Source organism: Cibotium barometz, chromosome 15 (assembly GCF_041138505.1).
Source record: "Cibotium barometz isolate CiBa-2024 chromosome 15, ASM4113850v1, whole genome shotgun sequence".
Lineage (NCBI taxonomy): Eukaryota > Viridiplantae > Streptophyta > Polypodiopsida > Cyatheales > Cibotiaceae > Cibotium > Cibotium barometz.
Window position 1 is genome coordinate 4626031 of NC_141060.1, and position 19771 is coordinate 4645801.

The window sequence follows — 19771 nt, forward strand, 5'->3', positions numbered from 1 at the left end:
TTTTGTAAACATTGTATATAAAGGGCTAAGACCCAAGCATAATAAACAAGAGTCTTGAGCTTCAAGTTTTTGATACATACACAAAATCATAAAAGAAGATCTGTTGAGCTTCCATTATTATCCTCAAATAGCAACACCCTAATTTTAGAATGATAAACCTTTATTTTTCCACTGAGGCACTCCACCGATTGCCACTCTTCCATTCTTGATGCATATAAAGCTAGGAATAATGTACCATGATAAAGGTATCACAAATGAAACAAAAAGATAAAGAAGACATATGATTTAATTATATTCTAGATCAACATCAAGTCACACACTCACCTTTTGGCCTGTGCTTAGGGATCCTAATAGGGAGGATGCACACCGATATCTTTGTGCATATATGCATGTTGAATAAGTACCTCTGTTCCATTGGTATGCCATCCAAAATCCATTATCCTTGCCTTCCAACGATTTCTTTGATCTTCTCTATCCTTAGTCTTAAATTTTAATGATCCTGTTGTACTTGGATACATTAGCACCCATTCATACTTACTATAAAGGTCTTTAACCCATCTCAATTTATCATATGTCCTACTTATGACCTCAATGGACTGTATGTTACTTATTTCCCTTCTATTTATAAGCACAAAGCACAAAGCAAAGATCAATATCCATATAGCAAACCAGCATATGATCATATTAATGAATAAAAATCTTGAGAACATTAGATTAAAGTAATAATCCTAACTTCCAACCCTACACCATTACAATACTACTTAGAATAATACAACTTGTAAGTAAACATCAACAAACAGTAAATTTTTAACATAATAACAAAATACAAGGTTTATTACATGTTATCAATCCTAAACTAATGAAATAATATCATTAAGCGCATCCCACAACATAATTAACAATAATGCATTAGAATCCAACATAATAACAACAGCATCTACAAACAACAAAACTCCAACATAACAACAAAATAGAAAATTTGATTACCTATTACCAACTCTAAACTAATAAAATACTATGATTTAACACAGCCTACAACATAATCAACACAACCTATAACATTACTTGTTACCAAATTCTAAACTAATAAAATACTATGATTCAACACAACTTATAACATAATTAAAAAAAAGTGTATTAGAAATTAATATAATAACAAAAGCATCTATAGATAGTAAAATTTCAACATAACAATAAAAATAAAAATGTTTATTACCTGTTACCAACCTAATGAAATGCCTTGATTCAATAGAACCTACAACATAATCAACAACAATGTATTAGAACCCACAATATGCAACATAAAGATTATGAATATAGAAGGATATTAAGAACCACACATTTATAAGCATTAAAACTCATGGATGCCATAACAAATCAACAAGAACTCATGAGAATTTTATATAAATAGGATGAAAATCTACAAGAAGATCAAGATAGTAGAGAGAAAGCTATCGCTAAAATTTTTCCTTAGAAAAGTATAACTACATGGACAAAATGCAAAAATGGTCATAACTCACACAGGTTTTGTCCAAATAGAATGACACTTAATCACAAGATAGCTATGGTAGAGATAAAGCTACTGTAAATTTTGGTGGAGAAATAAGCAAAGAAGCGAGAGATATGTCAAAATTAAATTCCACCAAGAAAAACGAGAGGAGCGAAGAAATGCAAAAGGGGAGAAAGTGAAAAGTTTAGCATTAAAAAATCGATATGAAATGCAATTCAGAAGTCAAACTTCTAATTCCACTTTTGTTCGATCTTGAGAGATTTGTGGTCTACCAAAAAGATCTATGTTACATGGATCTGGAATCCTAGCATTCTCATTGGTTAACTTGTTCTGTTTTAGTAATTAGTTAAAGGGACCTTTTTTTAGTATAAATTTTACCTAATGTATGTTGGCCAACCGTCTATGTCATTTGTGGTGTGATATCATGATACACCATGGAGGTGGCATGGCAACTCATGGTTTCCAAGACATGCTTCCCCCCTAATGATGCAAAGTTCATCAATATAACTTTAAATAGTGATGAAAAGATATTCAAGAAAAGGTGGATTTAATCAAGGTGAGACATAGGAGATGATGGATTGAATGAAGAAAAAGTGGATGTAGATGCTCACTCTTTTTTGAACTACAAATTGATGCAACTCCTTGCTTATTTGTGAGTGAAGTTTCAATGAAATTAGACTCTAGTTTATGCTTATCTTTTAATCAAGTGTATCATTATCTTGCTAAATACTTAACCATGAACTTCAAGCTTTGCTTTGGTCCACTAGCTCTAGTTTTCAACTATCAAAAGCATAAACATAGATCTATATATTGCATAAATTGCTTCACCCACACTCGTGCGAGTCTCAAAATGATTAGTTCATGGTGTCGTCTTGGAGTTTGGTTGACGAAACAACGAAGACCAATGAATGCTTTCCAATCGAAAAGAATTCCTAGTCAATGCATCTCTACCATGCTAGTGAATAGAAGACGAGGATAATTCCCAATCACAAAGAAGGGAAGATGGATAAGGGCATCCCAAAATTCAAATTTACTCAGCATTGCTTCCCAGTGAGAAATGTACCAATTGCCGTAAGCTCTAGTCTTGATGGAAGCACACATGTTTGCAAGTATTATGGCCATGGCTGTCAGAGTTGAAAAAAAGTGAAAATCATAGTTTTCTTTCTTGCCAAGAGATGATAATGCAAATCAAGTATATTTAGTCCACCATGCATTTTAGGTGTGCAGCCCAAAGATCATCTCAAAAGACGCAATGCTCTTGTATGATGCTTGGTTTTCCACAGCAATTCTAAGGCATCAGACATAAAAGTATCAATATCAGTTTTATGCCAAATCAACAACAGCAAGTAAAATTGCACATAGGCCATAATGATCGATTGAACAATTCTGAGACGCATATGTAAAGGCCATGTAGAAAGCTTCCAATATACTAGCTTGGACTTCAATTTATTCAATACCCAATGAATGGCCTCCTACGTAGACATATACCATGCTAGTAGATATCCCAAATGCTTTTAAAATTTTGTTTTGATGAGCAATCTTTATCTTGGATTTGCTTACATCTCGATCGGATTTTGCCATTTTTTTATCTTTCTTTGTTGATTCACAGAGACACACTTTTGCTTCAGACAACACATTTTTTTTATCTTGCATAAGAGTTTAAATATGGCTGAGCATTGTGAGTGACTTGATTTGTCACTTAGCCATTTTAACTCTTTGCCCCTATGGCATCAGCAACATAGCACCTGACACAATGACTATCTGCATTAGTCGCATGGTATATATTCAAAGATGATCAGAGAGTGTTGAGACATAATCAACCCAAAGCTTACATGAGAAAGTCGTACTGTCGAGTGTGTAACAGCAGATACCATCTGTCCAATCTAGCCCAGTATTGAGCAAGAGCATTATGGCGATAAGTGAATTCTGGAATTCCATCCATAGTAGAAAGCCAAAGATCAGAGGCACTTGTTTGTGCAAGATGAAATTGTCCCAAGCCCGACGCTCAACATGTCACATATGAGAAGAGCCAGATGATTTATCCTCCCTTGTGAAGAGTTGTTAAAATCTCCACAAACAAAAGCATTTGTTAACCAAGGATAGAAATTGAAGAAATTCTAGATCCTTTCCCGCTCATGGGAAGATTGAGATCCATACACTTCTACAAACTAGAAAATTTCACCCTGCAAAATACATTACACAATCATACATCTACCCAATGAGTCATTATATTCCAATGTTGGCTCCAATTCATGTCGCAAAAGAAACACAATCCTAAACTCATAAAATAACATGATTAAACACATCCTACACATAATCAACAACAATGCATTATAATCCAACATAACAACAAAAGCATCTACAAACAGTAAAATTTCAACATAACAACAAAAAGCATTTACCTGTTACCAACCAGAAAATTAATGAAATGCTCTGATTCAATAGAAACTACAATATAATCAACAACAATGCATTAGAACCCACAATATACAACATAAAGATTCTGAATATAGAAGAGCATTAAGAACCACACACTCGTAAGCATTAAAACTCGGACGCCATGACAAATCAACAAGAACTCATTAGGATTTTATCTAAATAAGATGAAAACCTACAAGAAGATCAAGATAGTAGAGAGAAAGCTATCTCTAAAATTTTCCTTTAGAAAAGAGTAACTACATGGTCGTAATGCAAAAATGGTCATAACTCACAGGTTTTTGTCCAAATGGATGACACTTCATCACAAGATAGCTATGGTAGAGATGAAGCTACTTGTAAATCTTGGTGAAGAAGGAAGCAAAGAAGCAACAGATATGTTAAAGTTGAATTCCACTAAGAAAAAGGAGGGGGAAGGGAAGATATGCAAAAGGAGAAAAGTGGATCTAGATGATCGTGCTTTTTAAAACTACAAATCGTTGCAACTACTTGCTTATTTATGAGTGAAGTTTCAATGAAAAAATAGAGTTTGGTTTATGCTTATCATTGAAGACATTTACAATCAAGTGTATCATTATCTAATAAAAGAAGCTAAGAAAAACATAACATCTTAAAGCAAGGAAGACAAGCCCGATCTTGTCCTCTTTTTGACACCGTAGGGATTACCAACACTATAGGTTGGACTTTGATGCCAATCGCATCTTTAAGGGCATTTTAAACGTAAAACATGGCAAATTCTATAATTTTAATGCCAAAAAAAAAGGACCCCAAGCCTAATGCTCTCCTTGATGTGTCACCATTATCTAACTATCACTTGATAAAAATTGATAAAATTTGTAATCTACTTAACAAGGATTGGTAGTAGATTGGATATGGTAGGTGTAAAAAAGGACCTTTTGTAAATGGAGGCTTTTATCTTTTAAATATAAATATAAATACTTATTATTCCCAAATAAAATTTATTGTGCATAGGTTTACATATGTCTAAAGAAAGCCAAAATAACTACGTATAAGCTCATCAACAAATACATGGAGGACTATTTTAGGATTTGGGAACCGCATGTGCAGAATCGTTGTACACAAGAATACTTCTATTGCAACAAAAAACAAGAAAACAGTTATGGATGAAAGTTAACAGTGATAGTTGCAAATTTATTTGTTCCTCTCTAAATAAACAAAGAATGATAGTGAGACCACAATTTTGATCTTTACTGTTGATTCCCGTGAAAATGGACAACGCTATAAAAAAGTAGATTGCCCAGCAATTATTAATAGATCCTTTGAGCACATAATTATGCTTTTTTAAGAATCAAGTATACAGTGTATATTAAGTGTCAGGATTCAAGCTGTGGCCACGTGTGGGCAAGGGCTCCCCACCAATAAGAACATCCCACTTGTACACATTGCAAAAAATGATGGGCAGGAAGGAGGCAAATAGCATAATAGAGAGCCTTCCAACCAAAGAAAAATGAGACAAGATAAACAACTCTGCATATATATATATATGGAGCTTAATAAAGCTTGGCTTGGTTACTGGATAGATATTGCTGTACACAATTGAGACCTCTCCAGGAAGAATTGATTCCTACTGCTGCTCAAAGCTGAAACACTCCCAGCTCTTGCCCATGGTGCAGTAGTAGAATTCTCTTTCCATGTTTCCATTCAAGTCTAAAAGACAAATCAATGTTTTGACCACATGCTCTTGCTGCTGCTGCAGTATCTTCTCGTAACTGCCCCTTCATTTCCTGCCAAAATTGCAATAAATTAATTCCTGCCAAAAAGCAGCAAGCTTCGTGCACACTCACACGCACCACCCGTCCACACACACACACACACACACACACACGTGCGCATGCGCGCACACACATCAAATTTACATTGATGTGTGGGCTTTAACAAGAGCGATACATTGTGGCCGAGAGAGCCCTTGCTGCCAGTGCAAACAAGTAATCAGGTGATTGGCTACACCTCATGTCTCTTTTAGCCAGGGAGCGGATCGAACTCAGGCCTTTTGTGTGGGCTTTAACACACAAATTTACATTGATGTAGCTTTTTAATTTAATTATAACTGCTTTAGTTGTTGATCAATGAAAAGTTGGCTATCTATTATTACTATTATTCAATTAATTTCTCATCGCTTATTTAAATTAACATCTTTCAAAATCGAAGGGTAGCCTGTTGAGGGTGCAACTCTTGAAAGTTGAGCTAGTTTTTTACATGTTGAGGATGGAATAGATGAAGCTGTAAAAACTAGTGTACATCAATAACATGACAAAAACTAACCTCGGACATATTAGTAATCTCAGAGCTGTTGGAAATCGTTGCCATAATACTCGAACGGTATGATGTAGGCGAGAACCCTGACCATGGTGGTACCAAGACTAGCTTATTGCACTGAACAGGAGTTGTCACTCTGCTAAGCTTCTCCCACCATACAGCACTGAGTGACCACCAACGAATCATCAGACCGTAATGAGAAAACGCCACCACCCCCTGCACCCAAACACAATATGTTTCTTTCAGTATTTTCCTGACTAAATTTTATATTAGTCACGGAATCACAGAGTATTCAAGGTGTAAAGAAGTCCCTCTATAACGACCAGCCGGAAAATACATTTTATTGAGCCAGATTGAAAACCTTCTCATTGTAATTTGAAGAGGAAATTGACCATAAATTTTGCAAAATATGACCATAAATTTTGCAAAATATAACTAAAGCTTTAAAATTTTGAAGAGGATTCTTCTCATTCTCCCACAAATTTGAGCAAGCTCTGCACAAATTTGAACGAGTTCTGACCTATCTTGGACCAACCTTGTTTTTTTTTTTTTTTTTTTGGGGGGGGGGGGGGGGGGTGGTGTTAATATGTCATACATGTCAGTGCCAGTTGTAATGATATGGATGGCCGCTAGATCAATGGGTCCCGGCTGTCCTCTCTCCTATAGTCGCCTCTGGTGTCGTGCCCGAATGTCCCTGATCATATGTCGATGTTTGTGGGAAGGTCGGTATCCGGGCGCTCGTGGATGCCGCAATGCTCGAATCTCCTCTGCTCTCCTCAAAGTGACCCCTCAGCCCATCACTGCGGGATCTTGCATGGCTGTCCTCTGGAAGAAATCGGTCAGCTGAGTCTGTCGGATCTGGGTATTTAAATTATTAATAATTATATTAATATAATTCCCTATTGTTCAAATTTCATGTTATTAAACATAATATGATACTATACATAATCAATGGTTTACATGTTTGACTTCGTAATTACAGTAACATCATCTGTATATGCTGCTTAATATGATGCCAAGTGTCCTCAATAGGTGCACATGCTCACATAAAATCCTAAGGGGTTGTTCCCACACAAAGGAATCTACACAATAGATATCTTTACAAGGGGTTGTTCCCACACAACACACTTTATACAAATCTCCTTTAACATTGACTTTCCCTAACAATCCCTCCCTCAATGAAAAGGAGGCATGAACCAAAGATAGGCTAACAAAGTGATGGAAGATGTCAAGCCGCACGAACAATCTCCAAGAGTAGCCTCGTATAGAATCTTCCTCTAGCACTCATCTTTCAATGTGCCATCGATGAAGATGAGGCCGTGATTACAGCCCTCCCAAAATTGGATCTTCATAGAAGAGTGATGAGGGTGGAGAGGATGAAGTGGATGACTTTACTTGCTCCATCAGAATAAAGGGAAATTACATGGAGTGATAACAGCAAATGTGTGTACAAACTTGACCCTTGCAAAGTATAAAAGCATACTAGATAAGCCTAAAACCCAATAAAACCTTAACCTATGAAGCTCAACCTCAAATCTCAAAAGCATTTACACAACTAGCAATGACAAAGGACAAGTTCTCCAGCTGTGTATTCGCTTCTTTGAAGTGATATGGCTAAATGAGCTTCATGGTTGCTCCAAACAAGAGGAACTGGCCGCCTGGCTCAGAATCTTACGGCCAACTGTTGCAACTCTCGAGTGTCTGCCCCATATTCATTAGCATCCACAACGTTACATTTTTTTAACATTCCCTAAATCATATCGCAAATCAGCACTTTGGGGCTGGCATATTGGTGGGGCCACATTAATATTCTTTTTGTAGCGCACTCATGTCGTTTATGTTTTTTTTCTTAAGATGCTGGGCAGCCAACGTGCATTTTCAGGCAGCGTGCGTTTTTTTTAGGGGCCGGGCAACGCACGTCATCTATAAAAAAAATTTATTGATGCTGGGTAGGCAAGGGAAACGTTAATTTTTTGGGGAAATTTGGCCACGTGGCGTGGGCCCTCACCAGGAAACGGTGGGCTGGACAGCCGTTTCAACCCATTTCTTGTGAGGGGCCAAGCGACGGCCATTTCCACTGTTTTAGGCCGTTTTTGTCTTCTAAGAGAGGGGGAACGGTGTTTACCCGCCCATTTCCCCCGTTTCCTGTGACTGCCCACGCTATTGCCGACTGCTCATAAGACCATATACTAGCCTTGCTAATGCCCTAGACTACTCTAAGATGCTGTCCTAAACTAGGGCATATGTTGAGTTTATGCCAAAGCACGGGTGTGCACGTGACATTCCCTCCTGCTAAACTTGATGACGGGGTGGATACTATGTCATCCTTCCGTCCTCTCTAGATTACTCACTTTGACACTCTAACTGAACACCGCTCACTTCAAAACTCCACTCCAAGTCTTGATGAAGAGCTAAGCATCTATTCCACTATTGTCCCCATGCTTGCTATCCCTTTCTCTTAACACAACAGCGGGTCACCTGCCGGAACTGATCATGCCTGTTGCTAGGCCTTTGGAATTGATCTCAGAGCTAACTGATGTACTGGTTCTAAGTACATACTCCTAGAGAAAGCTTTCCTCCAGCTTTGCTTGTTGCAAGCCACTCCATCTACTACTACCTTGGCTGCATTCATCTGATGGATCTGTACACCTTCTTGGGACAATGTGCTTAGTGGCTGAGCCTGAATGCTCTGATACCAATGTTGCCTGCGTGGAAGCTTTGCTGATTGATCCTCAGCCCTAAACCTGCTTATGGAACACCTGTAGATGCTTAATGAAATGATTAGATAGAGAAGAGAGAGAGATAGATGGTTGTTGGTATTCACTATATTACTATGTTACAAAAAGATGTATGACTTTACAACTTCATGGGGCCTTTAGCCTGCCCAAAAGGTGGCTGCTGCGCTTCTTTTGACTACATGATGACCTAATCCCAAAGGAGGGAAGAGATGCTTTGTACAAATGATGCCTACAACTCATATAGGCCTTGGTAGAGCTGGTCAGCCAGATGTAGGGCTTGTCGGCCTGTTTATATGTCCACGACTTGATGGAAATCAGCATTAAATGCTGTCTCATGTTCGCACGTGTGGCCTTGATGCTGTTCATGCTGCCGACTGTACCCACGCTGCTGCCAACTGCTCATAAGACCATATCCTAGCCTTGCTAATGCTAGACTACTCTAAGATGCTGTCCTAAACCAGGGAATATGCTGAGTATGCTGACTTTATGCCATGGCATGGGTGTGCACGTGACAACTAAGGCATACCCTGCATATTCTCTCCTCTCATGGAATGCCCTATGCTCTCCCAACCTTGTTATTTATAAGCAAAACTAATGTCAGTCAGCCAGCCTTTTGCAAGCCCAAAAAGAGTTTCATAACAGTCATTTAATGTGTTCATATTTTGCTTTAAAGGTGCCCAACACATGGCCCATTGGCCGACTGGTCTGCACACACTTGGCTGCCCAAAACTGTTTAATACATTCACCAGATTAGGTGAATCTCTCTCCCATTTGATTGTATTCAATTTATGTGTCAGTTACCATTAATTGCAGCACATAATGAGCACGCTTCCTCAAAGCATGTTACATTGTTATAAAAGCCTAGGTTCATATTAAAGAGTCCATGCATGTAGCTTAGGTTCTCTAGGTGCTAGGGAGAGTCTAGGCAAGTCTAGGTGTCATGTGCATGCACATGGACATGCTAATCCCAGTGTTAGCCTCTGATTTGCAGCAGATTAAAGACTTGATTCTGGAGCTTCAGCAGCTGTCATAGGCATGCAAGGCATTGTGGTGGACCAGGTCTCTGTCGGCCAGCAGATGGAGCGTTAACATGATGGTGTCGGCAACAAGGGATTTCTCCAGGTCCATAGAAGTGGCCGACAGCAGGTCAACCAGTTCACTGCAGATCCACCACGCATGGGAAGGTGGCTCTGTGCCTCTCCAAGATCTCCTCAAGCTGAGAGAGAAAGAAATAAAGAAAGAAAGATATATTAACGTCTGCGAAAGGCCTAAGTGGCCTATGAGACCAAAAAATAGTACACAGCTGACGGTGTCTCATCAAAAGTAAGACAAAAAGGACTAAAACAGTCCTAAACAGCTATGAAAGGAAAATACTCCGACTGAGGTACAACAAAAGTGTATAATATCTACAACTAGCATAAGACTGGTGTAATCTCCTCATCTCAGGATCTCTCTCATAGGGTGCTATAAGATAGAGAAACTAAAGTGGCGGGATAGTCGTCTCCTGTGGCGGGTGATGATGGCTCTAATCCACCGGTGATGAAGCGGTCGTGGACGAGGTCTTGGTAAGCGTGGGCGTCTCGCTCGACAAAGTGCTATGGCTCTGTCAAGGGTGACTCCTCCTGAAGGACGTCTACGGGACGTCTGGCTCGTCGAGGGGTAGTCAAAGTCCTGGTCGTATCTGCCGGGGTGGTCCTGGACCTGAAAAAATCTGGCATGGCTCGCTGGCAGGGTGGATCCTGGTGTGCTGTCCTGGCTCGTAGGAGAGCCTCTCGATGGCGTCTGAGCTCCAATAAGAAAAGCCCCACACACCTCTGATCCTCAAACTCCATCACATGTCGTAATGGTCCAAAACCCTCTCGGAAAAGACACCAGTATCTCCCTCGTATCTCATAGTATACGGTACATCAGCATATGTAGTGCTCCTCTGACTCCACTTCCTGGTGACAGCTGACAAATGCGGTCTTTTGGCTTCATCCCCTCGTATCTGCCAGTCTCTACCCTTAGCTGATGAAAAAACCTAATTTTTCAATTATATAAGATTTTGTTTTAGTTGATAGCCAAAAAACCCAATACATCCCTATGCCCTTCCCTTTAACAAAGGCATGCAAAAAACTTAATACTTCTACATCTTCAGACACACCTATACTTACTTCTCCATCTTCAGAGAAAGCCAATGCTGATATGCCACCTGTGTTCGATGTACCATCATTCATGAGTAAGGCTGGATGACCTGGCGGTCCGCTGGCATCCAAAACCCTTAGCTTTGAAGCGCTGAGAACCACAAAAAATCAGGACTATTACCCTTACCATGACCAAGTTGCAATTGTAGAGAGAGTGCATGAAGTTGTTGGATTCGCACCTGTTCAGATCATAGACTTGTATGGCCAGACAGTGCACATCCCCGGCAGCATCACCAACGGCAAGTTTCCCAGAGCCTTGATGGAGAGCAACCATAGGATAGACACGAACCATCTCTCTCACCGCTGCCATGGCAGTTTGGTAGCAGTGCTTTCCAGTATTCATAGTCTGTAGAATGATTGACATGACCTGCAAATAACAATTCATCATCACGATCGTGTGTTACCTCAAACAATTAATCAATGAGGCTTTCTGCAATGACACACACCTGAGACAGGTAGTAAACGACTGCTCTCGGGGCACCACGAATGATCCTTATTGTAGTCATCAAGGCAACCAAGTGCACTGATGAATCCGCAGACGCGGATGAAACCTGGGTCTGCACGATTCGCAAGAAACTGGCAACATCTGCCATGGCCAGGCATGGCAGGAGGCTGCCTGTCAAGGTTTCCCGAATTGTCATTGCCGTAGCTGGATTGCTGACCAGGCTGGGCTTGGTTGCTCCGCCCCCACTTAAACACTCAATCAATAAAAACACATCAGAAATCAATTGTGGGATCTCTGCCGATATCAAGTGCCGCCAAACGCTTTCCATACCATCTGCAAGAAGTTCTGCGGCCACTGCACTGTGTCTATCTACCACGGCCTTGACAAGCTTAACAAGGTAAGGGGCCACCGAAGGGGCAAGTTCCGGTTTCACAAGGCCAGGATACCATACGGCCAAAGCTGAACCAACAATTATGCGGCCTGCTCTCGCATCTTGGCTTGTGCCTCCTACAACAGCCGTCCATGCTTGCCCCTCATATGACTCAAGCCAATCAATTATCTCATCTGAGGAAGAAATGGAATCCGGCCAAGTTGCCTTCTCATGTGTACGATCGCTGACTAGTTTCTGCTCCAATCTTAAAAGGGTATCAGTGTTCTCATTAAATCCATGCTCCATGTGTTCGGTTTCTTTCTCCGATGCTCCCAGAGCACCCTTTGCAAGTAAAACTGAAGGGATTGCTCGTGCAGCAGCACAATGAAACAAAGATCTTGCAGCCATGCGGACATGCTCACTTGGATCTTGCCAAAAGCATGCATATAGCTGCAAGCAAACAGCATATTAGCATTGTCCAACTAAACTATGAGACATAGTTGTTACAAGAACTATGCTACTAACCTCCAAAGAAGGTGCCTTAACTCTAGGAAACTTCTCTGCAAGTCCCCTTGTATAGAATGCAGCTAGGGCACTGTACTAGCAAAATCCAAAAAGATGAAAGATCAGAATGGTATGTCAGGTGACAATGTCCAATGTGTTGAGAACTCTTTGGAGATTTCATGGACACTGTATACATCATTTTTGGTCTCATAGACCCTTTGGGTCTTTTGAAAACATTAATATAACTCTCTCTCTCTCTCTCTCTCTCTCTCTCTCTCTCTCTCTCTCTCTCTCTACAGTTTATACCATTTTATACCCCCAGTATGGTGCAGGATGGAGCTAGCTAGGTTGCAGATCATGATTGTATACTCCATGCATATAGCTTTGCATTCTCCTAGTAGTAGAGCTCCATCCCCTTCACCACTCATTGTACTTAGTGCACACCCAGATTCAGCTTTTTTAGTTCAGTACTTTTTCATTTTGTTGGGATGACAGAGGATACCCCATACAGGTACACCAATTTGTCTCATAGGCCGAGTTCGGTCTTTTGGAAGACGTTAATAAAATCTTTCTTTCTTTCTTTCTCTCTACAGTTTGAAGACGTTAATATAACATTTCATTTCTCTCTACAGTTTGAAGACGTTAATATAACATTTCATTTCTCTCTCTCTCTCTCTCTCTCTCTCTCTCTCTCTCTCTCTCTACAGTTCACTGTAAACCACCCTAGCAGCTCCAATCTGGGCATAGGGTCATTGCCCAGCCCGGCGTAGAAGAGAGAAGGGGAGGGGGGGGGAACAGCTGCGCTTTCATAACCATAACTCAACCCACTTGTCACCAGCAACTCAAACGGCTGCTCCTCCCAACCATGACCGGCAGAAACAGCAGCTCCCGTGCACGACCTGCAGCAACAAAATAAGCAGCACTGACAAGTGCAAGCCCACTGTGTCTCCTGCAGCAACATGGCAGCAAAAGGAAGCAGCATCACAGGTTTTTTAACCTTACCTTAAAGATAACTGTTACCAGCTGTTCATATGCTCTACGAACATTAACGACACATGCATGGTCTTCAGAGGTAGTTTCATTGCCTCTTCAGGGAGGGATTTGGACCACTGTCTCAGGTCATTGATTTCCCAGACCAGCGATGCCTCGGACTCTTACCTGATCGAGTTGTGCGCCACAGAGATCAGCTATGGCACATAGGCAGTCCCCAGATATCTCACAGCCCATCATCACAAGTTTCTTTCATCTGACCCAAGATGAAGGCCCTCGCTGACCAACACAAGAGGGCCCTGACCCGGATGCTCCTGTTCAACGAACCAGGCAGTGAACACTGGCAGCGCATGTGCCACAAATGCCACCCTGCCTAAAAGGCATCTCCCTAGACAAAGTGATTCAGGTGCAGCGAGCTAGACGGCTGACAACCACTAGTCCGAGGAGATGCTCCACCCAATAGCTAGAGATCCACCAAAGATACAGGAGTGCCCTATGTGGAGACCTTCTACACAGTCATGGATGTTGAGGACCCACTTGGCTCCCCGCACATTGTATCATTGTAGCATTGTACCAGTGCCACTTACAGGGCTGTTATTTCTTCTCTAAGCTCTAGTTGGGTTTTTTTAATCATGTTTGATTTTCTCACTTCATGGACACATTGTAACACTTTTCTCATAGTCCCTTTGGTCTTCTGTACACATTAATAGAACTCTCTCTCTCCCACCGAAGATGCTATACTACAGAGATCACTTCATGAGTATCACTGATGATGGATTTATAGAGAGGCCTAGATACATGGAGGGCTTTTTACCACACGGCTCCCGAGTGGCTATTGGTCAGCTCACAGTTTCATCACACCGATTGGAGATTGAGACTGGCAGAGCAGCACGGATCCCCCGAGAGGAGAGGGTATGCAGATTGTGCAGAGAGGAGGTGGAGAGTGAGGAGCATTATGTATGCAGATGCAGAGCATATACAGCCATCAGAGAGAGATATCCCATTTTATTCAGAGAGCCACATTCCCTACGCCAGATCTTTGAGGCAGCAGACCAGCGCATATTGGGGAGATATATTCTAGACATACAGCGCCACAGAGAGACATTATTACAGGCTCAGACAGCTCCAGAGGGGGGGCGACAGACACAGATTACTACATTTTTTCAGAGATCCATACCCCTCCCAACCCCTACACGGCAGGGAATTACTCTCCAGAGAGCAGAGACACTTAGAGCCCGCAGGAGACAGAGGACACCTGGCTTTCGGACACCACGCCTATACCAGAGAGAGATGACAGAGATCAATGCTGAATAACCTCAGAAGGTTGAGTAACAAGGTTGCCTTGGGCATCCATCAGCCTAACAATATTCTCACGCATATGTTTTTGATGCAACTTATCATAGAAGTGATGAGATTGACAGTTAGCATCCCGCAAAGCATCAAGACGTGCAAGTAGTTTAAAGCGAACATATTGTGCTTCCTGCACCCTAGATAGCTCCTTTTTCAGCCATTCTATGGCATCCACAACTTCAGCATCCATAGAGTCAGTAAACATGAACGCCTGCAAGCCCTTTAAAAGCGACTCAAGAAGAGCCACATGCTGTTTTTGTATAGAGGCATTAGCAAGACCATAATGCCGCGCTGATTTCCGAGTGTTGGTAAGGAACACTGGCAAAGCATGATAATCAGCCATGGACACTCTTGTGGAGAAATGTCGTATCAACGGACGCATATAAACATCAAAAACTTCATGCTCCAAAAAAGTGTGATTTAAGCGCAAAGGCAAGCGTCCCAACAAGCCTTTATATGCATCCACAGGATGATAGACCATTTCAAACACAAGCGGCCAATGATCCGACAAAACCTGTTGCTGATCAACCATCATAGTAAGAACCTCTGGCAAAAAGAGATCTTGATGTAAAATATACATCCTATCCAATCTAGCATAAGTGCCCCAAAACTGTTGTGAGGCATAAGTGTAACCCCTTTCATCTGGATGCAACCAAGACCATGTTGGGGTAAAGGCGTTATGCCCACCCTTATAGTGTGTACAAGCCCATAAGTTATAGTACATAGTACACTTAGTACTTTTAATGTACTAAGTGCACTATGTGTACTAGTGCAATATACATGTGTGATAGGGGAGTCACACACTCATCTTGGTGAGTTGACTTATCCCCACAACTCTCTCTCTCTCTCTCCCTTGCTTCTCTGTGTATGTCTCCCACATGAATCTCTAACCGTAATCTCTTCTCCCATTCAACTGGTATCAGAGCCATAAGCCTAACTCGTACTGTCGTGCTGAATTCTGAAGGTGCTGGTCGTACCCTCATTTGGTCGCCTTTCTCTGCCCAGCCAACAGGAGCCAACAGGCTTGTGCTGCTCCCAGCCATTCAGGCGCAGCCTATCAAACAGCGTGTCAGGCGCCTACAGCAACCAGCCCTAGCCAGTAGTGTGGGCTGCCCAGCGCTTGCAGCTTTCAAGCGTTGGTCGCCTGGCTACTAGGCGAGTGGCGCTCAGCAGCGAGCGAACACAGGCGATTGAAGGCGAACACACGAACCCAGGCAAACACAGCAACGAGCACGTGGCGTTGAGGCATTGGTCCAAAAAGTGCAGCAACGCGTGTAGCGAAAACACTCGTAGCGTAAGGCTATTAAGCGCACAGCAATCGGGCTATTGCAAGATTAGCGAAGGGATCTCTGTCAACCATGAAAAGAGAAGCTTTTCTTGCATCAGGCATGCTTCCTTGCACAAAAACGCCTTGCTAGAGGTCTCCGCCTCAATTGTGCAGAAGCCGTTGCCCTTATTGCTTCTCAAACGCCATAGCTCACAGCTCTCGTATGGTCCTGGCTGGGAGCGAAGCCTCCTGTGGACAGAATCAAATCCACAGCAACAAGCAGGAGCAACAGCATCAACATCAACAAGAAGTGCCCCCCCCTTTCTCCTGCAACAACTGAAATTCAGCCTGCAGATCAGAGAAATTCAAAAAATTAAGAGGTATTTGCCTTCAATTTTGGGAATTTCTTATCAATTCAATCAATTGGGCAGGTACAGGTGCCGAATTGCTCAATTTCTGAGCAAAATTGGCAAAATTGGGTGACATTGGTCACAATCAGGATCAATTTGCAGGAAATTGGATGTCGAAATTTGGGGCTTTTGATGTAATTGTGCAATTAAGCATTCATACATGCTGTATGATGTGAGAAATCGCACATTTGGGCAAAATTGCAGCAAATTGCAGTGCAAATCAAGGGGCTTTTGTGCCGATTGGGTTGATTTGCATGCAGGCACTCGCATTTGATGCTGTGGATAATGTGTTGATGCCTTACAAGCACTCAATGTGCCTGTAAATCAAGGGGCTTTCATGTATTGGATGTATATGTGGCCAGGGGGAAGCACCGTGAAGACTTTGGATGCCTTCATGTGCGTCAATGTACCATGTATGATCAGCAATTGATCTTAAATCAAGAGGCTTTTCAAGATTTTATGCTTGTTGAGCTTGGCAAAGCAGCAGGCAAGACTTTTATGCCTTGAATTCTCAGAAATCAGCTTGCAGTCAAGGGGCTTTTGCCCAATTTCTGTTCGGAACTGTTGTATGCAGTGTTCGGGACTGTAAAAGTCAGATTTTCACTCATTTGGACAGCCAAGAGAGCATTTATTGCTACTGTACCTGCTGGTACAGATTTGGCACAGCTTTGTGCAAGTTTTGGCATGGCTGTACACTGATTTGAGTGAGGAAAAGGTTTAATTTCAGCTGCTGTACTTGCCGGTACAGGTTTGGTACATCACAGGTGAGCACTTGGTACTGTTGTACAGTACTTTGGGAGGGCAACAGAGCACATTTAAGGTGCTGTCCAAAATCTGCAGCAACCAGATTTTGCTGATTTCATCACATACAGTGGGAGAAAAGTTGCATTCGTGCTTCCGCAGTGGGAGATAAAGCTTGGGAGAACAACTGTGAGCACTTTGTGTGCTTTTGGTGCAGTGTTTGCACATTTTGCACGGAGTCAGGCATTGACAGGTTGCATATTGCTATGGCAACCACAGGTGAGAGCTCTTCATTGCTTCACATCAAGAAGCTTGAAGGCTCACATAACTATGATATTTGGCAAACCCAGTGCTATAATGTGTTGCTCCAGAAGAAGCAGCACAAGCCTATCAAAGAAAGGGGTGTAAAGCCCGCTTCTCTTACTGCTGAAGAGTGGGAAGATATGGATGAGCTGGCAAGATCTACTATCATGTTGTCTGTGTCAGACTCATTACTTTTCAGCATTCGTGAAGAGAAGACAGCTTGGGGAATGTGGCAGAGATTGCAGGACTTGTATGCCCAGCAAAGTGCCTCAAGCAAAGTGTATTGGTTGAAGAAACTCATAGGTCTTCAGATGAAGGAAGGGGCGTCTATGACAGCCCATTTAAATGAGTTTAATGGTATTGTCAGCCAAGTTATAAATCAAAAGTTGGCAATGGACGATGAGTTCAAAGCCACCTTTCTTTTATGCACTTTGCCAGAGAGTTGGGACACATTCAAGACAGCCACTAGCAATTCGCATGCTATGCTGTCATATGCAGATGTTGAGGGTGCTCTTCTTCAAGAAGAGATGAACAGGAAAAACAACTCTGTTGGAAAGTCCAATGCAATGAATGCACGTGGGAGATCCCAGCAAAGGGGTAAAAGCCAAGAACGGGGAAGGAGCAAGTCTCGCTCCAAAAAGGACTTGGAATGCCATTATTGTGGCAAGAAGGGACACATTAAAAAGCAATGCTACAAATGGAAAAATGATCAAAAAGAAAAGGGAAAAGGCAAAGACAAAGACAAAGATGAAGCCAAAGATGTAAAGCCAAAGGGCAAAAGTGGAGTCAAGATTGAAGAAATCAACGTGTCACATGCAGGTGACAGTGAGGATGAGGTCCTATTTACGTCTTCACTTGATGCCCATTCACTTCTTACAGGTGGTCATGGTATGCACTCATGGATCATTGATTCAGGTGCCTCCTTTCATGTCACAGGTTGCAGAGACTTGTTTGTCAGGTATACTGCTGGCAATGAAGGAGTGGTTTATTTGGGTGATAACCATGCATGCAAGATTCTTGGCAGAGGTGATGTGAGGCTTGTGTTTTCAGATGGCTCACAGCTTATGCTCCATGATGTCAGGCATGGCTCACAGCTTGATGATGCTGATTATGTTACCACATTTGGTCGTGGAAAGTGGAAGATTAGTAAGGGCTCACTGGTTGTTGCCAGAGGCTCTAAGGTGGACACTCTTTACTTCATGCATGCAGGTGTTTGTCACCATGCTAATGTAAATGCAACCGAGCTGCCGGAAATTTCTGTGTGGCATAGCCGGTTGGGACACATGAGTGTCAAGGGAATGGAGCAATTGTCTCGTTTGGGTTACTTGCCTTCTCTAAAGTTTTCAAGTTTTCAGTTTTGTGAGCATTGTATATATGGTAGGCAACTACAGTGCCCCCACAAGAAAGCTCTTGGAGAGAAAGATGCTCAGTTAGAGCTTGTGCATACGGATGTATGTGAGATGCCTCAGCTTTCTTTGGGAGGGGCAAAATATTTTGTGTCATTTATTGATGATGCCACACGTAAGGTGTGGGTTTATCCTCTTCGTTTGAAGACTGATACATTCTCAGTGTTTCAGAAGTTTGTTGCTCATGTTGAGAATCAAACTGGCAAAACACTGAAGGCTTTGCATTCCGACAATGGCGGAGAGTATATGTCCAAACAGTTTCAGGACTTTTGTGATGCTAAAGGCATCAAGAGGGAGCTCTCTACTCCTTACGATCCTCCACAAAACGGGACAGCAGAGAGGATGAACAGGACCATTCAGGAGAAGGTCCGTTCTATGTTGTCACATGCTGCATTATCTCATGGTTTTTGGGCTGAAGCTGTTATGACAGCCGTTCATCTTATAAACAGGTCACCTAACACGAGGCTTGGTGGGAAAGTGCCAGAGGAAGTATGGACAGGGAAGCCTCCGTCATACAAGCACTTGAGAGTGTTTGGTTGTGTTGCGTACGTGCACATACGCAGGGAAATGCGCACCAAACTTGATCCTAAGTCTCACAAATGCATATTCCTAGGATATGGTGACAGAGGTGAAATGGGGTATAGACTTTGGGATCCCGTGAATAGAAAGATTATACGCAGCAATGATGTCATTTTTGATGAAACATGCATGTATAAGGAGCCTGCAAGGCAACAGGAGCCTGGCAGAGTCATCTTTGATGATGATGGACATCATGGACAACAACAAAGGGCTGTAAATCAGCCATTACAGCAGCAAAACCAGCCCTTAAATGGTGCTGAAA

General features: G+C 42.0%; 1 protein-coding gene across 4 annotated transcripts in view; it reads right to left on the reverse strand.

The window, feature by feature from the left end:
• Positions 1-5131: 5131 nt before the first annotated feature.
• LOC147630874 (Transducin/WD40 repeat-like superfamily protein) overlaps positions 5132-19771 on the reverse strand; it is an 85684-nt gene continuing 71044 nt past the window's right edge. For 2 of the 4 annotated variants that reach the window (XM_086809255.1, XM_086809254.1), the window contains exons 4-9: positions 12485-12554; positions 11591-12409; positions 11324-11511; positions 11115-11235; positions 6230-6439; positions 5132-5691 (exon numbers count right to left, since the gene is read on the reverse strand). In XM_086809255.1, the coding sequence (XP_086665381.1) occupies positions 5542-5691; positions 6230-6439; positions 11115-11235; positions 11324-11511; positions 11591-12409; positions 12485-12554 (1558 nt within the window). In that variant the 3' untranslated portion in view covers positions 5132-5541. Of the gene's footprint in view, positions 5692-6229; positions 6440-6892; positions 7082-10672; positions 10982-11114; positions 11236-11323; positions 11512-11590; positions 12410-12484; positions 12555-19771 lie in introns of those variants that run through there. The other 2 variants (XM_086809257.1, XM_086809256.1) reach the window with 2 other exon arrangements.